The following is a 21025-nucleotide window of genomic DNA, read 5'->3' on the forward strand; positions in this document are numbered from 1 at the left end:
GGGAGGCGGAGACAGGAGGATCGTTCGAAGCCAGTCGTGCTGGCGTAAGAGACCCTGTTTCAAAAATATAAAATAGGTCTGTGAGTGTAGCCCGGAGGTAGAAGGGCTCCCAGGAACCCTAGTACCACCAAAAAGGGAAAAAAAATGGTAAATAATGATGTAATAAAATGTTAAGAATATAAAAAGTTGCCAGGTGTAGTGGTGCACACTTGTAATTCCAGCATTTGGAAGGCTGAGAGAGGAGGACTGAGGTTTGCGGACAGCCTCAGCTACTTAGTGAGGCCCTCAGCAACTCGGTGAGACCCTGTTTCAAAATAAAGAATAAAAATAGGGCTGGGAGTGTAGCTCGAAGCTCGAAGGTAGAATACCCCTGGGTTCCATCCCTAGTACTGCAATAAAACAAAACAGCCGGGTGTGGTGGCGCATGCTTGTAATCCCCGCGCTTGGGAGGCGGAGACAGGAGGACCCCATAGTTTCAAAGCCAGCCGCGCTGGCTTAAGAGACTCTGTTTCCAAATTTTAAAAATAGGTCTGGGAGTGTAGCCCAGAGGTAGAAGGGTTTCCAGGAACCCCAGTACCACTTAAAAAACAAACAAACAAAAACGAACCAAACCAAACCAAAAAAAGAATATAAAAAGCTTTTATCCAGGGGTGGTGGCACAAGCCTGTAATCCCAGTACTTGGGAGGTGAGAGAAGAATCACAGGTTAAAGCCCGGGGAACTGTAACTAACTGAGACCCTGTTTCAAAATAAAAAGAGCAGGGGAGGGGTTAACTCAGGAGCAGAAACCCCTTGGGTTCAAGCCCCAGAAAGAAAATAGAAAAAGGACTATAAACAGCTTTCTAAAATTATTCAAAACTTTGAGTAAAAAACATTCCACTTAACCTTTAATCATTAGAGAAATCAAAATAAACACAAATTCAGATACTTGATTCTATTAAGTGGCATAAGGACAGTTTTTCATTATTTTAAATAAGACAAATTTTGTTCTCAATCATATTCCAAATGTAATAAAAATATATTTTTAAAATTTTGGTAAGGTATAGTGGCATATACCTGTAATCCCAGTAATTTGGGAGGCTAAGACAGGAGGATAGCAAGTTCAAGGCCAGCCTTAGCAGCCTAGCAAGACTCTGTTTCAAATAAAAAATAAAGTAGGAGCTGGACCTGGTGGTGCATGCTTGTAATCCCACCATTTGGGAGGCCTAAACCAGAGGATCGCGGTTCGCAGACAGACTCAGCTCTTAGTGAGGCTCTTTGCAACTCAGTGAGACCCTGTTTCAAAATAAAGAATTAAAACTAGGGCAGGGGGTATAGCTCAGAGGTCGAATGCCCCTGGGTTCCATCCCCAGACCTGTAAAAAATAAGTAAAGAAATAAAAATAAAAATAAATAAAATAGGGCTGGGAGTATGGCTTGGAGGTAGAATGACTCTGGGTTCAACCTTCAGTACCAAAAAGAAAGAAAATCTCATTAGGACTGGGGGTATGCTCAGTGGTAGAACACTTGCCTAGCATGCATGAGACCCTGGCACTACCAAAATAGTAGTAGTAGTAGTAGTAGTAGTAGTAGTAGTAGTAGTAATAATAATTATTATTAAAAATTTAAAGAGACCATAAAAGCTGAGTGTGGTGGCACATGCCTATAATCCTAGTACCATGAAGACTTGAGACAGGAGGATCACAGGTTCATAGCGAGCCTTAGCAACTTAGTGAGGCCCTCCACAATTTAATGAGACCATGCTTCAAAATAAAAAATAAACCGGGCATGGTGGTGCACGCTTGTAATCCCAGCACTTGGGAGGCTGAGACATGAGGATTGAACAGGTTTAAAGCCAGTCTCAGCTACTTAGTGAGGCTCTCAGCAACTTAGTGAGACCCTGTTTCCAAATAAAATATAAAATAGGGCTGGGAGTATAGCCCGGAGTTAGAAAGCCTCTGGGTTCCATCCCCAGTACCACAAAAATTAAAAAAATTAAAAATAAAAAATAAGAGAGGGAGAACCAAGTGTTGCATGCATGTCACTGTCAACATGATTTACATTATGATGTGACACTATGATGCACCAATAAAAGCACATTATAAAAAAATAAAAATACGCCGGGCGTGGTGGCGCACGCTTGTAATCCCCGCGCTTGGGAGGCGGAGACAGGAGGATCGCGCAGGTTCGAAGGCAGCCGCGCTGGCTTAAGAGACCCTGTTTCCAAATAAAAATATAAAAAATAGGTCTGGGAGTGTAGCCCAGAGGTAGAAGGGCTTCCAGGAACCCCAGTACCACCAAAATAATAAAAAAAAATTAAAAAATAAGCCAGGCATGGTGGGGCATGCTTGTAATCCAAGTACTTGGGAAGCTGAGGGTCACAGGTTTGAGGACAGTCTCAGCAAGCAGTGAGACTCTCAGCAACTTAGTGAGACCTTGTTTCTAAATAAAAATAAAACAGAGCTGGGGGTGTAGCTCAAAGGTAGAATTCCCCTGGATTCTAACCCCAGTATCATACACAATAAAATAATAAAATAGGGCTGGGGTATAGTTCAGAGGCAAAGTGCTCCGTTTGTTCAATCCCCAGTACCATAAAAAAAATTCCATTATAATGAATATACAAGGAAATTATACTGTATTTTGAATCCTTAACTGCTACTCCTGTTTTGAGCAAATATTCAGTTTGCAATATTTACTCAAGGGAAGAAATTCTTTTGTTATTGTTAAGAAGTAATTTCCCAACAGAAACTCACTTGAATGACCAGTTGTAATCATGAGACTGCCTCTCCATGATGTCCACCTTGGCTCCTGGCACACTGCAGATGGGTCGATTCCAATTATCTCTTATTCTCATGTAGAGGTTCCTTGTATAGAAATTTTCAAAATCTTGATACAACGACACAAAGTCCTGCCAACAAAATGTGCTATCAATTTAAATGAATTACTTTAAGAACAAATTTCATAACTTCCCTTTTCATACTTCAAGAATGCCTGAGCCGGGCATGGTGGCGCACGCTTGTAATCCCCGGGTTTGGGAGGCGGAGACAGGAGGATCGCGCAGGTTCGAAGCCAGCCGTGCTGGCTTAAGAGACCCTGTTTCCAAATAAAAATATATATATATAAAATAGGTCTGGGAGTGTAACCCGGAGGTAGAAGGGCTTCCAGGAACCCCAGTACTACCAAAAAAAAAGAATGCCTGAGAATGAAAGGTCAGTTATATTTACTTAACTGATTTATCAGGAGAGAAATAAATATTTATTTTAATACAACTCTTATTAATCAGGTAAAAGTCACTCAACTTTGATGGCTAACTGATGATACATGGTTTTAAATAATTGACTACATGAATAAGTAATCAAGAAATGTACTTTGTAAAGCAGGCCTCATAAGAATAAAATTTAGTAGGACAATTCTATCATTAGATGTTTTCCCTTAACCACGCGTGGAGATGCAACGCTTGTAACCCCAGTACTTGAGAGGCTGAGATAGGAACATCCAAGTCCATGGCCAGCCTCGGCTGCGTAGTGAGGCCCTGCACAGCTCAGTGAGACCGTCTCAAAATAGAGAATACAAATTAGGGCTGGGAGTGTAACTCAGAGGTAGAATGCCCCTGGGTTTTATCCTCAGTATGGCAAAAAAAGAAAAAAAAGAAAAAGAAAGGAAAAGAAAAGAAAAAAGAAAAACAAGCAAGTTGTCTCCAACCAGTTTCAAACTATCATCAAATGAGGTAACAGAACTCTTCTAATCAACCACAGTATGGATCTCATTTTGAAAAGATAGTTTTCATCAATTACTTTTTTTTTTCAGCACTGGGAATTTAACCCAGGGGCATTCTACCTCTGAGCTCCACCCTGGCCCTCTCTTTTATTCTTTATTTTGAAACGGGTCTCACTGAGTTGGGTCTCACTGAGTTGCGGAGGGCCTTACTAAGTAGCTGAGGCTGTCCATGAACCTGGATCCTCCGGTCTCAGCCTCTCAAGTACTAGGATTACAAGCGTGTGCCACCACGCCCGGCTCAATCACCTTTTTAGCACTGCACATTAATGTGTAAGGTATTAACTCAAATACTTAAAAGAACCATTTCCTCAGAAAATCCTTATTAGCAACAAAGAACAGTACTTTTTGTTTTTACTATACATCAGAAAAGAACTGGTCCAGATTCCAGAAGAGTTACGAAACTCCAAGACAGAAAAGGTCTGAGATGTAGAAGGAGGCATACCTCCACACTTCACCATGGGTAAACCAGGAAAATCAGTGCCAAGGCTGTCTGTGCTTAGGAGGGAGGAACAGGTCGGACTGAGCACTACTCCACGGCCTGAGCACTACTCCACGGCCACGGATCACCATCTCCTCACAGCCACAAAGGACAATGAAGCCCTCGAGGCAGGACATACTAGCACAGGCTAAGAAGCAGTCACAGCCGGGGTTGCCAGAGACCAAAAGCAGGTAGGACAGAATGGCAGAAGGCAGGGAATGAGGCCAAAGTTTTACTTCCCTTTGCTCTCTAGCTAAGTTCCAGGACAGCTGCTTTGCCTATATTTAGAAGTTTAGATAGAGAGATCTGAAGGGCAGCTAACCAAATTCCCTGCAGCTTAGCAATCAAGAAAAAGGACAGGAGAGGCATTTCATTTGGGATTCTTGTTCTAGACAACAGAAGTGTCCGTTTTCCAGAAATGTCTTGTACACTTTAAATAGTCTAGGGCTATTTAAAAAGGGCTTATCTTTTCATTCATTTATTCAAATATCTCCTAGTGAATATTTGATATATGTTAAATTCTTAATTAGGATACATTAAAAACAAGGCAGTTCTCTCTACAAACAATGACACCCTCACTATCCCTGAACTTATTCCCCACCCCACCTCCCTCGTTTAATTACTCTAAAATGACATTAGTCAAGCCGGCGTGGTGGCGCACGCTTGTAATCCCAGCATTCGGGAGGCTGAGACCGGAGCATCACGGTTTGTGGACAGCCTCAGCTACTTAGTAAGGTCCTCTGCAACTTGGTGAGACCCTGTTTGAAAAAATAAAGACTAAAAAAAAAGGTCAGGGGGTGGAGCTCAGAGGTCAAATGCCCCTGGGTTCCATCCCCAGACCCGCAAAAAAAAAAAAAAAAAAAAAAAAAAAGACATTAGTCAGACCAAAACTAATATTTATTTTGAAACAGGGTCTCACTAAGTTGCAGAGGGCTTCACCATGTTGCTGAGGCTGACCGCCAACCTGCAATCCTGTCTCAAGTACAGGAATTATAAGCGCATCACCACGCCTGGCTCATGGACAATCTTTCCAAGGTCCTTCAAAAGCACAAAAATGTAGAAAAATAATACCTAGTTGACACTACATGCTAGATTGTTGGGTTTCAAGTACTCATTAAGCAACTTCTAAACTCAAGAGAATTCAAATGCATAGATTCCCTGATTAGGGATCATTGAAGACCTTACCAAGAGTCAACTCAATAATTAGCCAATAAGTAACCTTGGATTAAGCCTGTTTACAATGTGCCTTCTAGAAAACATACTCCACTGCTTAAAAAATAGGTGCCACCTACTTTAGTGCCTATGCAGACCTTCCTTAGGATCACGGGGAAAGGGCGATGGATGCTACCACTTCAGGAGTCAACTTTCCTTCGAACATTTTTTTTTAAATGGTACTGGGGATAGAACCCAGGGGCTTTCTATCTCTGGACTATACTTCCAGACCTATTTCATTTTTTATTTGGAGACAAGGTCTCACTATGTTGCTGAGAGCCTCTATAAGTAGCTGAGGCTGGCTTCAAACCTGCAATCCTCCTGTCTCAGCTTCCTAAGTACTGGGATTGCAAGTGTGCACCACCCACACCTGGCTTCAACTTTCCAACAACTGTCCATGATTATACAAGATTAAAAGATTCTTGCCAAGTGCTTTATGCATATGTATCTATCAACATTCCTAAATATCTCTGTACTTCTTACACAAGTATTCTGTCTCCCATTTTCAGAAAGATTAAATGGCTTTTCCAGTTAGGGAATTAGCGGAGACAAAGCCGGAAACTGAACCAGGTCTTCTAATTCTAGACTATGCTCCTAATGCCAATGCTACACAACTTCTTATTTTGCGTGTCTGGGGATGGAACCCAGAGGCATTTGACCTCCGAGCCACACCCCCTGCCCTATTTTTTTACTCTTTATTTTGAAACAGGGTCTCACTGAGTTGCAGAGGGCCTCACTAAGTAGCTGAGGCTGTCTGCGAACCCTGATCCTCTGGTCTCAGACTCCGGAATGCTGGGATTACAGCATACACCACCACACCCAGCTGCCAAATAACTCTTTATTCTGAGATGCTGCTAAACCAAAGAAATACTTCAACAGTCTAGTAAATTTCGTGTTCAAGAGCATGAATGGCCATCCCCCCATCACAGCAGGGCATTTCCTAATTTGGGGTGGCTGCTTAGTTGGGGAAGGAATGCTTTATCATCCTCACTGCTCCAGCCCTCCCCAATACTATAAACACTTAATTCCCTGTTTAATGACCTACAAGGATTTCAGTTAACTATACTTAAACTAGACAATTTTAGTAGCACATTCACTACAGTTACTATTGAGAAATAAATATTTAATAAGCTACCAATATTTTATGGATAAGAATAAAATGTAAATTATTCGTCTAAGTCATACAACTATTAAGTGATATAGCTAAAACTTAAAAGTCTGGCAATATTCCAAACTATTGATATTAGCAATAGTGCTAAGTAAAAATTCTCAGCATTGGGCAGGCACAGCAGCACATACCTGTAATCACAGCTACTCAGCAGGCTGAGGCAGGAAGATGGTTAAGTTCAAGGCCAGCCTGGGCAACACTGTGATCCTCCTGTCTTAGCTTCCCAAATGCTGAGGTTACAAGCCTGCACCACCACACCCAGCTTATATATATATATATATATATATATATATATATATATATATATATATATATTATATATATATATATTTTTTTTTTTCAGTACTGGGGATAGAACCTAGGGGCATTCACCTCTGAGCTACACCCCCAGCCCTCTTTTTTATTCTTTATTTTGAAGCAGGGTCTCACTGATTTGCAAAGGGCCTCACTAAGTAGCTGAGGCTAAGGCAGGCTGTGTGTCAGCCTCTCAAGTACTGGGATTACAAGCAAGTGCCACTACACCCAGCTAATGTTAAATTTAAATTTTAAAAAGGGCTGAATGAAGCTAGTCGTCACACACACTTGTAATCACAGCATTTGGGAGGCTGAGACTGGAGGATTGTGGTTTGTAGAAAGCCTCAACTACTTAGTGAGGCCCTTTGCAACTCATCGAGATCCTGTTTCAAAAATAAAAACATAAGCCGGGCATGTTGGTGCATGCCTGTAATTCCAGTACTTGGGAGGCTGAGACAGGAGGATCGCAGGTTTGTGGCCAGCCTCAGCTACTTAGTGAAGCCTCCGCAACTTAGTGAGACCATTTCATAATAAAGAATAAAAAATCGGGCTGGGTCAGCTCAGAGGTAGAATGCCCGAGTTCCATCCCGATACTGAAAACATTAAAAAAGAAAGAAAGAAAGAAAGAAAGAAAGAAAGAAAGAAAGAAAGAAAGAAAGAAAGAAAGAAAAATAGGGCTTGGTTATAGGTCAGAGGTAGAACCCCTGGATTCAATCCCCAGTACCACAAAAAAGGCAGGGGGGAGGGCTGGATATAGCTTAGTAGTAAAGTACTTATTTACATGTACAGGATTACAATCCCCAGTAATGTAAACAAACAGAAACCTAAATAAGAATTCTCCATGTCAATTATAATTTTTTTTTTGGGGGGTGGTACCAGGGTTCCTGGAAACCCTTCTACCTCTGGGCTACACTCCCAGACCTATTTTATATTTTTATTTGGAAACAGCGTCTCTTAAGCCAGCAAGGCTGGCTTCGAACCTGCACAATCCTCCTGTCTCTGCCTCCCAAGCACGGGGATTACAAGTGTGCTCCACCACTCCCGGCATAAGTTATACAAGTGTGCTCCACCACGCCCGGCATAAGTTAACTTTTATTTATTTCGGTGGTGGTGCGGTTTGGATCCTAAATGAATCCCAAGGCCTACATGAAAGGCCTGGTTGCCAGCCTGATGCAAGGAGGTGGGGCTCTAGAGGAGCTTTGCCACGGGGCCTGCCCTGAAGGAGTATTAGGACTCCAGCTGCCCTCTCTAAGCTTCCCAGATACCTTGCTGCAGCTCTGCTTCACCCCGGCTTCCTGCCATGATGTTCAGCCTCACCACAGACCTGAAAGCAACATAGCCAACAGGCCAATCAAGTGTTCAAGTGTGCGAAGCCTCTGAAACTGTGAGCTAGAACTAACAGTTCCTCCTTTTAAGTTGCTTATCTCAAGTATTTTGTTGTAACACAGGGAATATGACTAACATACGATGGCACAAATCTCAATGCATCAAAGGGCAAAATTTCCCTTAAACATGAACATTTGCAGCAAACAATACTGTTTGCTGGTAGGATAAAAAGCTTAGAAAGGATGTCCAGAAATGTCCCAATGCCTTCTCAACATGAAGATGATCTAAAGTTCTCCCCTTGACCTACCATGCCATGTGCAGGAGGAAAAAATTGTGGGATATATGCTGGGCGTGGTGGCGCATCTTGTAATCCCAGCACTTGGGAGGCTGAGACAGGAGGATCGCGCAGGTTCTAAGGTAGTTGAGGCTCTCAGCAACTGGGTGGACCATTTTCCAAATAAGATGTTGGGAGGACAAACCAACTCTAGCAGTCACTACATGGTCCTTTTTTTTTTTTTTTTTGGTGGTACTGGGGTTCCTGGAAGCCCTTCTACGTCCGGGCTACACTCCCAGACCTATTTTTATATTTTTATTTGGAAACAGGGTCTCTTAAGCCAGCAAGGCTGGCTCCGAACCAGCGCGATCCTCCTGTCTCTGCCTCCCAAGCGTGGGGGATTACAAGCGTGCGCCACCACGCCCGGCTTTACATGGTCCTTTTTGTGTGTGCCTGTGCTACGAGGATGATGGAGCCCAAGGGCCTCCTACCTCTGAGCCACACCCCCAGCTCTGTTGAGACAGGGTCTCACTAAGTTGCTGAGAGCCTCGCAAAGTTGCTGGGGCTGGCTTCGAATCAGTAATCCTCCTGTCTTAGCATCCCAACTACTGGGATTACAGGTGTGTATCACTGCGCCTGGTTTACACAGTCCTTAAAGAACAATTTAATATCAAAATCATAAAAGAACTTTACTCCTATTCAAAACTTATCTATGTAAAGAAAAACAAGATAAAACAAATAATCTACAAAATGATAGTATAACATATTCAGAGTTTTACAGACAATGTAATATGACATATTTGTTTTAAAAACATTTTCAGCCAGGTATGGTGGCACATACTTGTAATCTCAGGCTGATATAGGAGGATTGTAGGTTCAAGGACAGCCTCTGCAGGTAGTAAGACTCTCATCAACCTAGAAAGACCCTGTTTTAAAATAAGAATTAAAAAAAATAGGGCTGAGGATATAGTTCAGAGGTAAACTGTCCCTGGGTTCAATACCCAGTACCAAAAGAAACAACATTCTCAGCAGAGCAGGGAGGTTCCCAGTACTTGAGAGGTTGAAACAGGAGAATCACCAGGCCCTCTGCAACTTGGGTGAGACCCTGTTTCAAAATAAAGAATAAAAAATAGGGCTGGGGGAGTGGCTTAGAGGTAGAATGCCCCTGGGTTCAATCCCCAGTATTGCAAAAAAAAAAAAAGTAAAAAGGGAAAGTGCTAAAGGTGTAGCTCAGAGATAGAATACCCCTGGGTTCAATCCCCAGAACCACACTGCCCTGGGTTCAATCCTCCATACCATACACATAGAAACAGTATTATACAGCTAGATTTAATAAACCAATAACTGTCTTTACCAGTAATTAATTTAACAAGGTAAAGCAACTTCCATTAGATTACTGACTTTAAAACTTTTTCTTTTGGTGGTAACAGGGGTGGAACCCAGAGGCTTTCTACCTCCGGGCTATACTTCCAGACCTTTTTTTATATTTTATTTGGAAACAGGGTCTCACTAAATTGCTGAGAGCCTCACTAAGTAGCTGAGGCTGCCTTTGAACCTTCGCGATCCTCCTGTCTCAGCCTCCCAAGCACGGGGATTACAAGTGTGCGCCACCACGCCCAGCTACTTTAAAACTTTTGAAAGAGGGTTAATTAAGAACTTTCCTACTGTTCATGTAAGTCATCCTACTGTTTATTCTTTCCTGCTTTTAAAGACAGGAAGCCACTTGCTGTTTCTATGCTGCTCATGAAGGCATAAAATGAAATTTCAGGATTAAGGAAATTTTAGGACTAAGGATACCTGTTTTCCCTAGATCTAAAACTGAGTCATGTGTGTGTATGTGTAAACACACACACCTTATGATGAATACTTCAAAAACCTCAAAACTTTTCCTTGTTATTATTTACCACCACTCACAATATCATTCATATCTTAAATACTGACCTAGTGTCTACTACATGCCAACCACTTTTCTAGGCACTGGGAGAGAACAATAAACAAGATAATCATCTCTGTCCTAGTGGAATTTATATTTTGATAGAAGAGATGCTAAATCAGATCAATGTAGAAAATAGAAAGTATGTTAGATAGTGAAAAATATAAATGGAAACCAAAGCAAGCAGAGAAGGGGGATGTATAATCTAGAGTCATGTGGCAACTCAGCGAGGACTCACTGGATAGAACAGAAACCCACAGGAAGTGAAGGAACAATCCATGGGAGGACCTGCAGGACAAACGGCAAGGGTGATAAGTGAGCAGGAGTGTGCTTTCTGTGTCCAAGCACACAGGGAGGGGCTGAGCAGGAGACATCATGAGTGGAAGTGGAGGCTAGTAAAAAGTGCTTTGACTCTAGACTTGCTGATGGACACATGGTATATGGCTGAGAGAAGAAGAAAGGGTAATTCCAGTACGAGTTTTTAGCCTGAGCAACTGGGAGGAGAGATTTGCCATTCATGAAACAGGAAAGACAGTGAGCTGATTAGAAAGGAGATCAGCTCAGTTTCAGAAGGCAAAGCTTGAGATGCTTACCTGAAAATGTCAGTGAACAACCAGATATAAGGTTCTACAGTTTGATGGGGAAGCCAGCGATAGAGAAATGAATTTACAAGAAGAAACTGAAGCCAGGCATGGTGGCGTGCACCTGTAATCCCAGTGCTAAAGCCAAGACAGGAAGATTGTAGGTTTGTGACGTCTCAGCAATGTAGCGGGACTTTTAGCAACCTAGCAAGACTCTGTTTCGAAACAAAAAATAAAGGGCTGTGTGTATAGCTTGGAGGGAGAGACCCCTGGATTCAATCCCCAGTACAAAAAAAGGTGAGGGACGGAGAAAATACCCTTAATAAGCGATTTTAATGTCCTGGAACAACATGCTTCCATAGGAGAGAATTATGAATTGCATCAAATGTGGCAAGCAAGGTAAAAACTGAGAAAGGACCATTACATCTTGCCAACACAGGACCCATTGGTGGCCTTGAGAAGAACCATTTTAGCTTAAGTGGTAGGAAAAGAAACCTGAATAAAAAGGGCTTGAGAAGCTGAGTGTGGTGACACACACTTGTAATCCCTGCACTTGGGAGGCTGAGATAGGATTGTGCAGGTTCAAAACCAGCCTCAGCTACTTAGTATGGCTCTCAGCAACTTAGTGAGACCCCATTTCCAAATAAAGTATAAAAATTAGGTCTATGAATATAGCCCGAAGGTAGAAAAGCCACTAGGTTCCACCCTCAGTACAACAAAAGAAAAAAGAAAAGAAAAAAAAGATTGCTAGCCTGGCATGGCTAGCAATCATAAAAAAAAAAAAAAAAGAAAAGAAAAGAAAAAAAAAGAAAGAAAAAAAGGCGGGCACACTTGTAATCCCCATGCTAGGGAGGCAGAGACAGGAGGATCGCGCAGGTTCGAAGCCAGCTGGCTTAAGAGACCCTGTTTCCAAATAAAAATATAAAAAATAGGTACGGGAGTATAGCCCGGAGGTAGAAGGGTTTCCAGGAACCCCAGTACCACCAATAAATAAATAAATAAATAAATAAATAAATAAATAAATAAATAAATAAATAAATAAAAATAAAAGGGCAGGGATGTAGCACAGAGGTAGAACACGCCTGGGTTGAACTCCTAATTCCAAAAATAATAATAGATGAGTGTAGTGGCATATGCCAGTAATCCTAGTACTTGCAAGGCTGAGACAGGAGGACTCAGGAGATTCAAAGCCAACCTCAGCAACTTAGCAACCAGGCCTTTCAGGTGGGACTTGGGATACATTTAGGATCCAAACCGCACCACATAGACTTCAAAATAAATAAAAATTAACTTATGCTGGGCGTGGTGGAGCACACTTGTAATCCCCCTGCTTGGAAGGCAGAGACAGGAGGATCGCGGAGGTTTGAAGCCAGCTTTGCTGGCTTAGGAGACGCTGTTTCCAAAAATACATAAAATAGGTCTGGGAGTGTAGCCTGGAGGTAGAAGGGTTTCCAGGAATATATATAACACAAAGCAACAGAAAGTTATCCTTTTTTCTTTTTCCCAGTACTGGGGATGAAACCCAGGGGCATTCTACCTCCAAGCTACACCCCAGCTCTGTTTACTATACTTTATTTTGAAACAGGGTCTCACTGAGTTGCAAAGGGCCTCACTAGGAGGCTGAGGCTGGCCACAAACCATGATCCCTCCGTCTCAGCCTCCCAAATGCTGAGATTAGGAGTGTGTACCACCACACCCAGCTCAGTTATCCTCTTTTTTTTTTTTTTTGGTGGTACTGGAGGTGGAACCCAGAGGCTTTCTACCTCTGGGATATACTCCCAGACCTATTTTTATATTTTATTTGGAAACAGGGTCTCACTAAGTTGCCAAGAACCTCACTCAGTAGCTGAGGCTGGCTTCGAACCTGTGCGATCCTCCTGTCTCAGCCTCCCAAGCGCGGGGATTACAAGCGTGCGCCACCACGCCCAGCTAAGTTAACCTCTTTTGAAATGTGGAATGGTCCAAAGAATTAAAGGCAAGCCAATTCCTTTAGCTTAATATACTAAGCAACTACACTACAAGCAGTTTCCTAAGATGTTGCTGAAATAACAATTCCCAGAATATTATTAAGCTTCTTTTTGAAGGCCGTCAAGGATAAAATCCTTTCAGGAATTCCTATTAATGTATTTCAGTGGATTTTCTTCTTTTGTATCTTGAAAAGTAAATGTGTCTGGATATTGATATCCCTTCCCAGGGTCCTCTCTCTCCTGTTTCTGAATATCTGAATATCTGATCGTGAACATGCTGTGTAAGTACGTGTTAGTGTTCAGTTTATTAAGTTTTCATTTTGATTTCTAGGTAAATCCTATCTGCAGCTTATAGCATTGTTATTAATTCGAGATTTTGCCTCATTATATATATATGCTCCTGGACTTTTAGCTTAATTTTGCATAAAAAGAAAAGAAATTATGTGTAAAGTGGGGAAAACATTTTTATCCAAAATATCACTAATAACAAAATCCAGGGGTAAAGAATTCCAAGAATTTTGTGCAATTTATATAAAATAGGACAAATTCATCTTTATTAGTGTGATCATGTAATTTAGTTCTACCAAAAAAAAAAAAAACATGGAGTATTTCCCTATAAAGAAGGATTAACATAAGTAAACTGGGCTTTTCTGTAATAAAATAAGGAAGAAAATCAAGACCTGCTTAGAATCACTCACTCAGTGAGAAAGTGGCAAAATTATATTTGCATTTCATGATCCCAGGCAAGGACTTTCCCTCACCTCTTTCTAGTTTAACATTTAAATTATCTACTCTTTACCTACATCTTTCCAGTATGAGAAAACAAGTATGTTCTATCATAAGGCTGAATGACCCTTTTCCTCTAAAAGCTGAATTTTTATAGGAAAATGGCAGAATTTAATTGTCTAACTGCTAATGTTATCCATCATAAAAATTCCATTGAAATTAATTTGAATAATTTAGCACAATCCTCCTCTAACAAACTGTACAAGCAATAACATGCCAGTCATAGTAGCGCATACCTGTCCTCTGGGTACTTTGGAAGCTGAAACAGGTTTGAAGCCAGCCTCAGCAATTAGTGAGGCTCTCATCAACCTTGTGAGACACTGTTTCCAAAAAAGAAATAGGAAGCTGGGTGTGGTAGCGCACACTTATAATCCCAGAGAGGCTGAGACCCTAATATCGTGGTTCGAGGATCGCGGTTCGCGGACAGCCTCAGCTACTTAGTGAGGCCCTCAGCAACTTAGTGAGACCTGGTTTCAAAATAAAGAATAAAAAATAGGGCAGGGGATGTAGCTTGGAGGTGGAATGTCCCTGGGTTCTATTCCCAGACCCGCAAATTAAAAAAAAAAAAAAAGAAAAAAAAAAAAGGGACAGGTCTGGGGGTGTAGCTCAGAGGTAAAATGCCTGTATTCAATCCCCAGTAACACACACACACCCCATCCCCCTGACCCACGTATTTACTTATTACTTTCTCTAAGAATATTTCCTGAATAACCTTATGCTCCTCCAATTACTTTTCTGTTCTATATTTTTCATACAATTCAAGCATTACTTTCTTGTTTGATGGTTTGGCAAAGGTGCATAAGTTTGCAGTATCTATGTTTCCTCAACAAAATTAGAAACTACTTACAAATAAAACCTGTGTATTCTATTTTTTTTATGTTACTTTATTTTTTTTTTATTGGAGCACTGTATTCATACATCATAGTAGGATACATACTTTTGTAGACATACATGCACACATCGCCCAGTCAGCCCCCACCCCCTTCTCTCCCCATCCCTCCCTCCCATGCTTGGCTTAGTGGTTGACATCTAGTATTATAGCAATTTATCCAAAATTAAAAATGATAATCTCACATAACAGTTTCATTTGTCTGATACCAAGCTTTTGATGACTTAAAGATAACAATTCAATATTTCTTTTTACTTTCTTTCTTACCAGAGAATATTTTTTTTCTATTTTTTTTAGGTGAAACTATCATATATTTATATATATATTTTTCAGAAAAAAACTCTATCCTAATATGGAATATGGACTCTAGATACCCAAAACGATCTTGAAAAAGAACAAAGCTAGAAGATATATATTTTCTGATTTCAAACCATATAAAGCTACAATAATTGAAACAGTGTAGTACTATTCTAAAGGCAGATATATAAACCATTGGAGTTAAATAAAAGCTAAATTCTTCCCTATATTGTCAAGTTATTTTTGACAAGGTTTCCACAAACATTTGGTGGTAGAAATAATAATATTTCAACTAAATATTGTTGAAACAATAATAATTACATGGAAAAGAATAAAGTTGGACCCTTACCTAATCCCATATACAAATATTAACTCAAAATAGATAAAAGACCTATTATAAATCTTAAGACTATAAACTTTTAGGAGAAAATCTGGGTCATAAAACCTCACAACACTGAAATTGGTAGTGATTTCTTGGATATGATTTCAATGGCACAGGCAACAGAAGAGTATACAAACTCCCTAAAAAATAAAAAAAAATATTGTATATCCAAAGACAATGTAAACAGAGTTAACAGTTACTAATAGAATGGGATAAAATATTTCCAAATGCTATATCTGAAGGTATATTAATATTCCAACTAGAAATCCTAAAAATTAACAATAAAGGCAAACAATACCATTTAGAGATAGGGTAAAAGATTAACATAAATAATGAATCTCCACAGATAACCAATCTTAATTGTCTGTTGGATGGAAACTCTTGTTTCTCTGGTTCTGGTGTGTTACCTATTTCTTCTTTGTAGTTAATCTCTTTGAGTATTTTCTCTAGCGCTGGTTTTGAAGACATAAATTCCTTCAGTTTCTGTTTGTCATGGAAGCTTCTTATTTCTCCATCTAATTTGATAGAAAGTTTTGCTGGGTAGGAAATTTTTGGATGGAAGTTGTTTTCTTTCAGAGTTTGGAATATGTTACTCCAAGCCCTTCTGGCTCTCATGACTTGGTTTGGGAAGTCTGGAGTGATTCTAATTGGTTTGCCTCTGAATGTCACTTGGCCCTTTGTTTTTGTTGCCTTTAAGATTCTCTGCTTGGCTTCCACATTGGTCATTTTGACAAGTATGTGGCGTGGGGATCCTCTTCTCCGATCCTGTCTAAAGGGAGTTCTATAAGTTTCCTGGATCTGTGTATCAACCTCTTGCTCTATGTTTGGAAAATTTTGTGCTATTACTTCCTTGAAGAGATTGTTGATCCCTTTGGTTTCACTTTCTTTTCCCTCCTCTATTCCAATTATTCTTAGGTTAGCTCTCTTAAAATGGGCCCATATTTCTTCAATATCAAATTCCTGCTGTCGGATATTTTTTCCTAGATTAGAAACTATGCGTTCATTTTTGGAATGATCATCTTCTAAGAGCGAGTTTCTGTTCTCCATGTGGTCTAATCAGTTGTTTGTGCTTTGAATTGAGGCCTTTACTTCATTAATTGCATCCTTTATCTCTTTTTGGCTCTCTCTGAGTTCTTTTCGAAGCACCTCTATTATTTCTACAGTTATTTTCCTGATTTGATCTTCTAGAAATCTCTGATTTTCTGTATTATCGGGTTCTGATGTTGTGGGGTTGTGGGCATTCATTGCTCCAGTATTATTCCTCTTTCCCATGATTTCGGAAGTTTGTGCCTTCTCTGGGTTCTTCCCTTGGGTCACTATGACTTCACTTAAGGTGTTCTGGATCTCGAGTCAGTAGTATCTCAGACCCCACTACTCTTTTACTGGGTTGTATCACAGAGTCTCCGACCCAGAGAGTCGATAGAGGCTGCTTTAGACTGTGGGGGGTGCCAGGTTGCACATTCTCCTATGGTGTGATATCTCTGCCACCGCCCCTCCCCCACTGGGTCAAGTCCCAGGGAGTACAGTACTGGGATTTCTCCTCTGTGGCCCGCAATTTGACTCACTGTTCTTGAGTACGCAGATGTAGCTGTACTGGATTCGGTGAATTCTCTGCTGCTGCTGTCGGTGGCAATATGGCGCCGCTGCTACGCCCTCGGCCGTGAGGCTGGCTTATTTCTTCTTGGTTTTGATTTCCACTCTGAATCTCTGCGGCGTGTGCTGAGCTCAGCCACTGGGAGCTTTAGATTTTACCTGCGGCAAGAAATCCCACCTGGCTGTTCCGCAGCGGCTCACCTCGGTTGCTGTAGCCGTCCGGTGAATTTGCCGCTACCGCCGGCAGTATGGCGCTGCTGCTGCATCCTCGGGCGTGAGGCCGGTGTATCTCCTCTGTGGCTCTGAGCTCTGTTCTCAGTCCGCTTTCTCTCTGGAGCCTGGTGATTTTTTTGTTTCTCTGGTGATAGTATTTTCTGGCTATGAAAGGCACTGATTTTGTGGTAATGGAGATTGGTTGTTAGCGGGGCTCTTAAGCCCCGCTTTTCTCGGTCGCCATCTTCCCGGAAGCTATTTTTTTTCCCACAAAATAATAAGTATACATAAGCAGCCCCCAATACCTAAACAGCAACTTTACTCTCTGGAATCAGGAAACAAGTTCCAAAGATAGTGACTCTTCAGATGTTCTGTCACCCTTTCATTCATTCAGTCATCACACTTTTTTTTTTTTTTTTTTTGCAGTACCTCCGAGCAAAACCCCCAGCCATATTTTTTAATCTTTATTTTGAAGCAGGGTCTCACTGAGTTGCAAAGGACCTCACTAAGTAGCTGAGGCTGTCCTCAAACCACGATCCTCCTGTCTCAGCCTCCCTAATGCTGGAATTACAAGTGTGCGCCACCACGCCCGGCCACTCATCACACTTTGAACATCAGCTGCGTAAACCCACGGTCACTCTCCTGCTCAAAAACTGCCCCAGACTCCTCTCTGCCCCACAACTTATTCATCTGACATTCAAAACACAATTTCTCACATACCCACATTTCAAGGTCCCCCAAAACATTACTCATGCCTTCATCTACACTATCAATAAAATCAGCTACCATCAATCACAACTGATATCAACTCAGCTTGTGGCCTGTAAACAAGCAAATCAAACACTGCACAACACATTAAGTGTACAGTAAATTATAACTGAGTATGTATAAAATCAAGAGCTTACATATGCACTCAGGTAGAATCAAAGGAAGATCAAAGAAATTTAAAAGTGTGTTCGAATACTGAAAAATTAGTGTTGCTTACTGGACTGAGTTCTGCATACGGAGCTCTGATTGCTTTAGGTATTTTTTAAAAAATAACAGGCACAGCGCCGGACATAGTAGCACACGCTTGTAATCCCCGCACTTGGGAGGCGGAGACAGGAGGATCGCGCAGGTTCAAAGCCAGCCGCACTGGCTTAGGAGACCCTGTTTCCAAAAATAAAATGGATCTGGGAGTGTAGCCCGGAGGTGGAAGAGCTTTCAGGAATCCCAGTACCACCAAAAAAAAAAAAAAAACAGGCACAGCTAGGCATAGTATTGCATGCTTGTAATCCCAGCATTTGGAAAGCTGAGATGATAGGAGGACTGCGGTTTGCAGCCAGCGTCAGCTACTTAGTGAGGCCCTTTGCAACGCAGTGAGACCCTGGGCTGTGGGTATAGCTGGGAGGTAGAATGCCCATCTCCAGTACTGCAAAAAAGAAAAAAAAAGAAAAAAAGAAAAGAAAGAAAGAAAGAAACAGGCACAGTGCAACTGTAATCACAGTATTTGAGAGACAAGACAGGAAGATCACAGATTCAAGGCCAGCACACAATAACTTTGTGAATTCTATTTCAAAATTTAAAAAAAATAAATTTTTAAAAGGGCTCAGGGTTGCCGGACGTGGTGGCGCAGGCTTGTAATCCCTGTACTTGAGAGGGAGACAGGAGAATCACACAGGTTTGAAGTCAGCCTCAGCTACTTAGTGAGGCTCTAAGCAACTTAGTGAGATCCTGTTTCCAAATAAAATATAAGATAGGTCTGGGAATGTAGCCCACAGGTAGAAAGCCCCTGGGTTCCCATCTCCAGTACCACAAAAAAAAGGGGGGAGATGTTGGGGGATAGCTCTGGAACAGAGTGGCCCTAAGTTCAATCCCCAGTACCACCAAAACATAACACACAACGGAGATCCCAATCTTTGCAGATGATTATATACACAACATGGGCCATAGTAGAAAGTGTGGACAGCAGAGCCTGGCTCTCAGAAATGTACAACTGTACATTCCTGTGGCCAAATATCAGGTATGACACTATCTTCAGATATATTCCTTGTGAACTTTAGATTTATAATCCATGAAAAGCATGGCTAAGTTGCCTACTTCATTAAGTTCTTAAAGCAATTAAATTATAAGTACATTAAATACTCTGATTTCTCCATTAAATGCTCTCTGATTTAACTTTGTTTTCAGCTTTCTTTGTGGAATGTTTTCACTTAACAGTATTTGCAATATTATTTTAACATGTACCCAAATTTCTAAGGAAAAAATATGTGAAAATATTAAGATTTCTATAAATGGATTCTTTTGACAGAATCAGACTCTAACAATTACCTTTTGTTCTTCTCTTTCTGTTGCATGGTGACACTTTTCAATTCTCCAGTGTCTCAAGAAATCCCGAAGATATCCAAAGAGGGTGAGCACGCCATACCCCACATATGTGAGCACAGCAACCAGCATGGGCGTCTCTTCAAAGGCTTCATTAAACGGTCGTTTATATAGTCCTCCATTTTCTGTAACATGATGAATCTAAAAGAGAAATTTAAAATATTGTTTTCAATCATGACAAGAAAAAAATTTCTATTTAAAATCTGTGTCCTCAGAGATGTGTAAAACTATATTTTGAAAATTGTCTAAGTTCAATGAAACACTAAGATCTACTTTCAGCACTTGGGAGGCTGAGCTAGGAGAATCACAGTTTGAGGCTGGCCTTGATGGCTCATGCTTGTTATCCCAGTACTTTGGAGGCTGAGACAGGAGGATCACAGGTTTGAGGACAGCCTCAGCAAATAATGAGACTCTCATCAACCTAGCGAAATCATGCTTCAAAATAAAAATAAAATAGGGCTGGGGAATAGCCTGGTGGCAGAATGCCTCTGGGTTCAATCCCCAGTAACCCCCCCACACACAAACACACAAAATAGGGCTAGAAGAAAAGTTCACTAGTATAAATTTCCCTAGGCTCAATCTCCAGTACTATTAACTAATTAATATAAACAAAGAAAAATCTGTTCTGAATACTGTATTAGCTTACCAATTATGTGTCCAAAAGTTCAAAAGTAAATTTAGTTTTACAAATATCAAACATTTGTAAATGTTCTACTACCACACATTCTTAGAGCCACCCAGCCATAGTATTCCAAACAAACATCAGCACGAGGCCACTGCAGCGACTCGGCTCATATGACCCTCTGTCAGCAGTAACACGAATATGTTACGCACACAGTAAAATGCTCCTCAGCGGCCAGCACGGCAGAAGAGCAGAATGAGATGACGGTACCATGACACATGTCTGCCTTGCACTTAGGAGGCTGACACAGGAGCATCATAAGTTTGAGACCATCATGTGATAATTTAGCAGGTCCCTCTTTCAAAATAAAAAATAAATAAAAAGGATGGGGATGTACCTAAGAGTGAGAACACTATTACAGTGATTAGTAATTGTTAATTCCTTCATCTTGACCTCAGTATCTATTTTTAAACATTCTCAAGTTATTCTTTGTTTTGTCCTTTGGGATACTTGGATTTTTAATGTACAAATGGAGGCATTTTAATTTTTATTTGTTTTTTTTTTTTTGTATGTGTGTGTAGTACTGGAGGTAGAACCCAGGGGCCTTTTCTACTCCCAGACCTATTTCATACTTTATTTGGAAACAGGGTCTCACTGAGTTGCTGAGAGCCTCACTCCGTAGCTGAGGCTGGCTTTGAACCTGTGCGATCCTCCTGTCTCAGCCTCCCAAGTGCTTGGATTACAAGCGTGCGCCACCACGCCCAGTTACTTTTGATTTCAAAGATTAAAACTTTTTAATTTTTGGACAATTGTGTACGTGTATGTGGTTCTGGGGACTGAGCCCAGAGGAATTCTACCTGAGCTATATTCCTGGCCCTATTTTTTAATTTTT

At 41.0% G+C, this 21025-nt stretch overlaps 1 protein-coding gene across 1 annotated transcript in view; it reads right to left on the minus strand.

Moving 5' to 3' along the window:
* SPTLC2 (serine palmitoyltransferase long chain base subunit 2) overlaps positions 1 to 21025 on the minus strand; it is a gene marked incomplete at both ends in the record, with an annotated part of 106099 nt that overhangs the window by 60586 nt on the left and 24488 nt on the right. The window contains 2 exons of the mRNA XM_080708258.1: positions 2731 to 2885; positions 19458 to 19652. Of these exons, the coding sequence (XP_080564384.1) occupies positions 2731 to 2885; positions 19458 to 19652 (350 nt within the window). The remainder of the gene's footprint in view (positions 1 to 2730; positions 2886 to 19457; positions 19653 to 21025) is intronic.

The sequence above is a fragment of the Muscardinus avellanarius genome (assembly GCF_963383645.1).
Source record: "Muscardinus avellanarius genome assembly, chromosome: 12".
NCBI classification, from domain to species: domain Eukaryota; kingdom Metazoa; phylum Chordata; class Mammalia; order Rodentia; family Gliridae; genus Muscardinus; species Muscardinus avellanarius.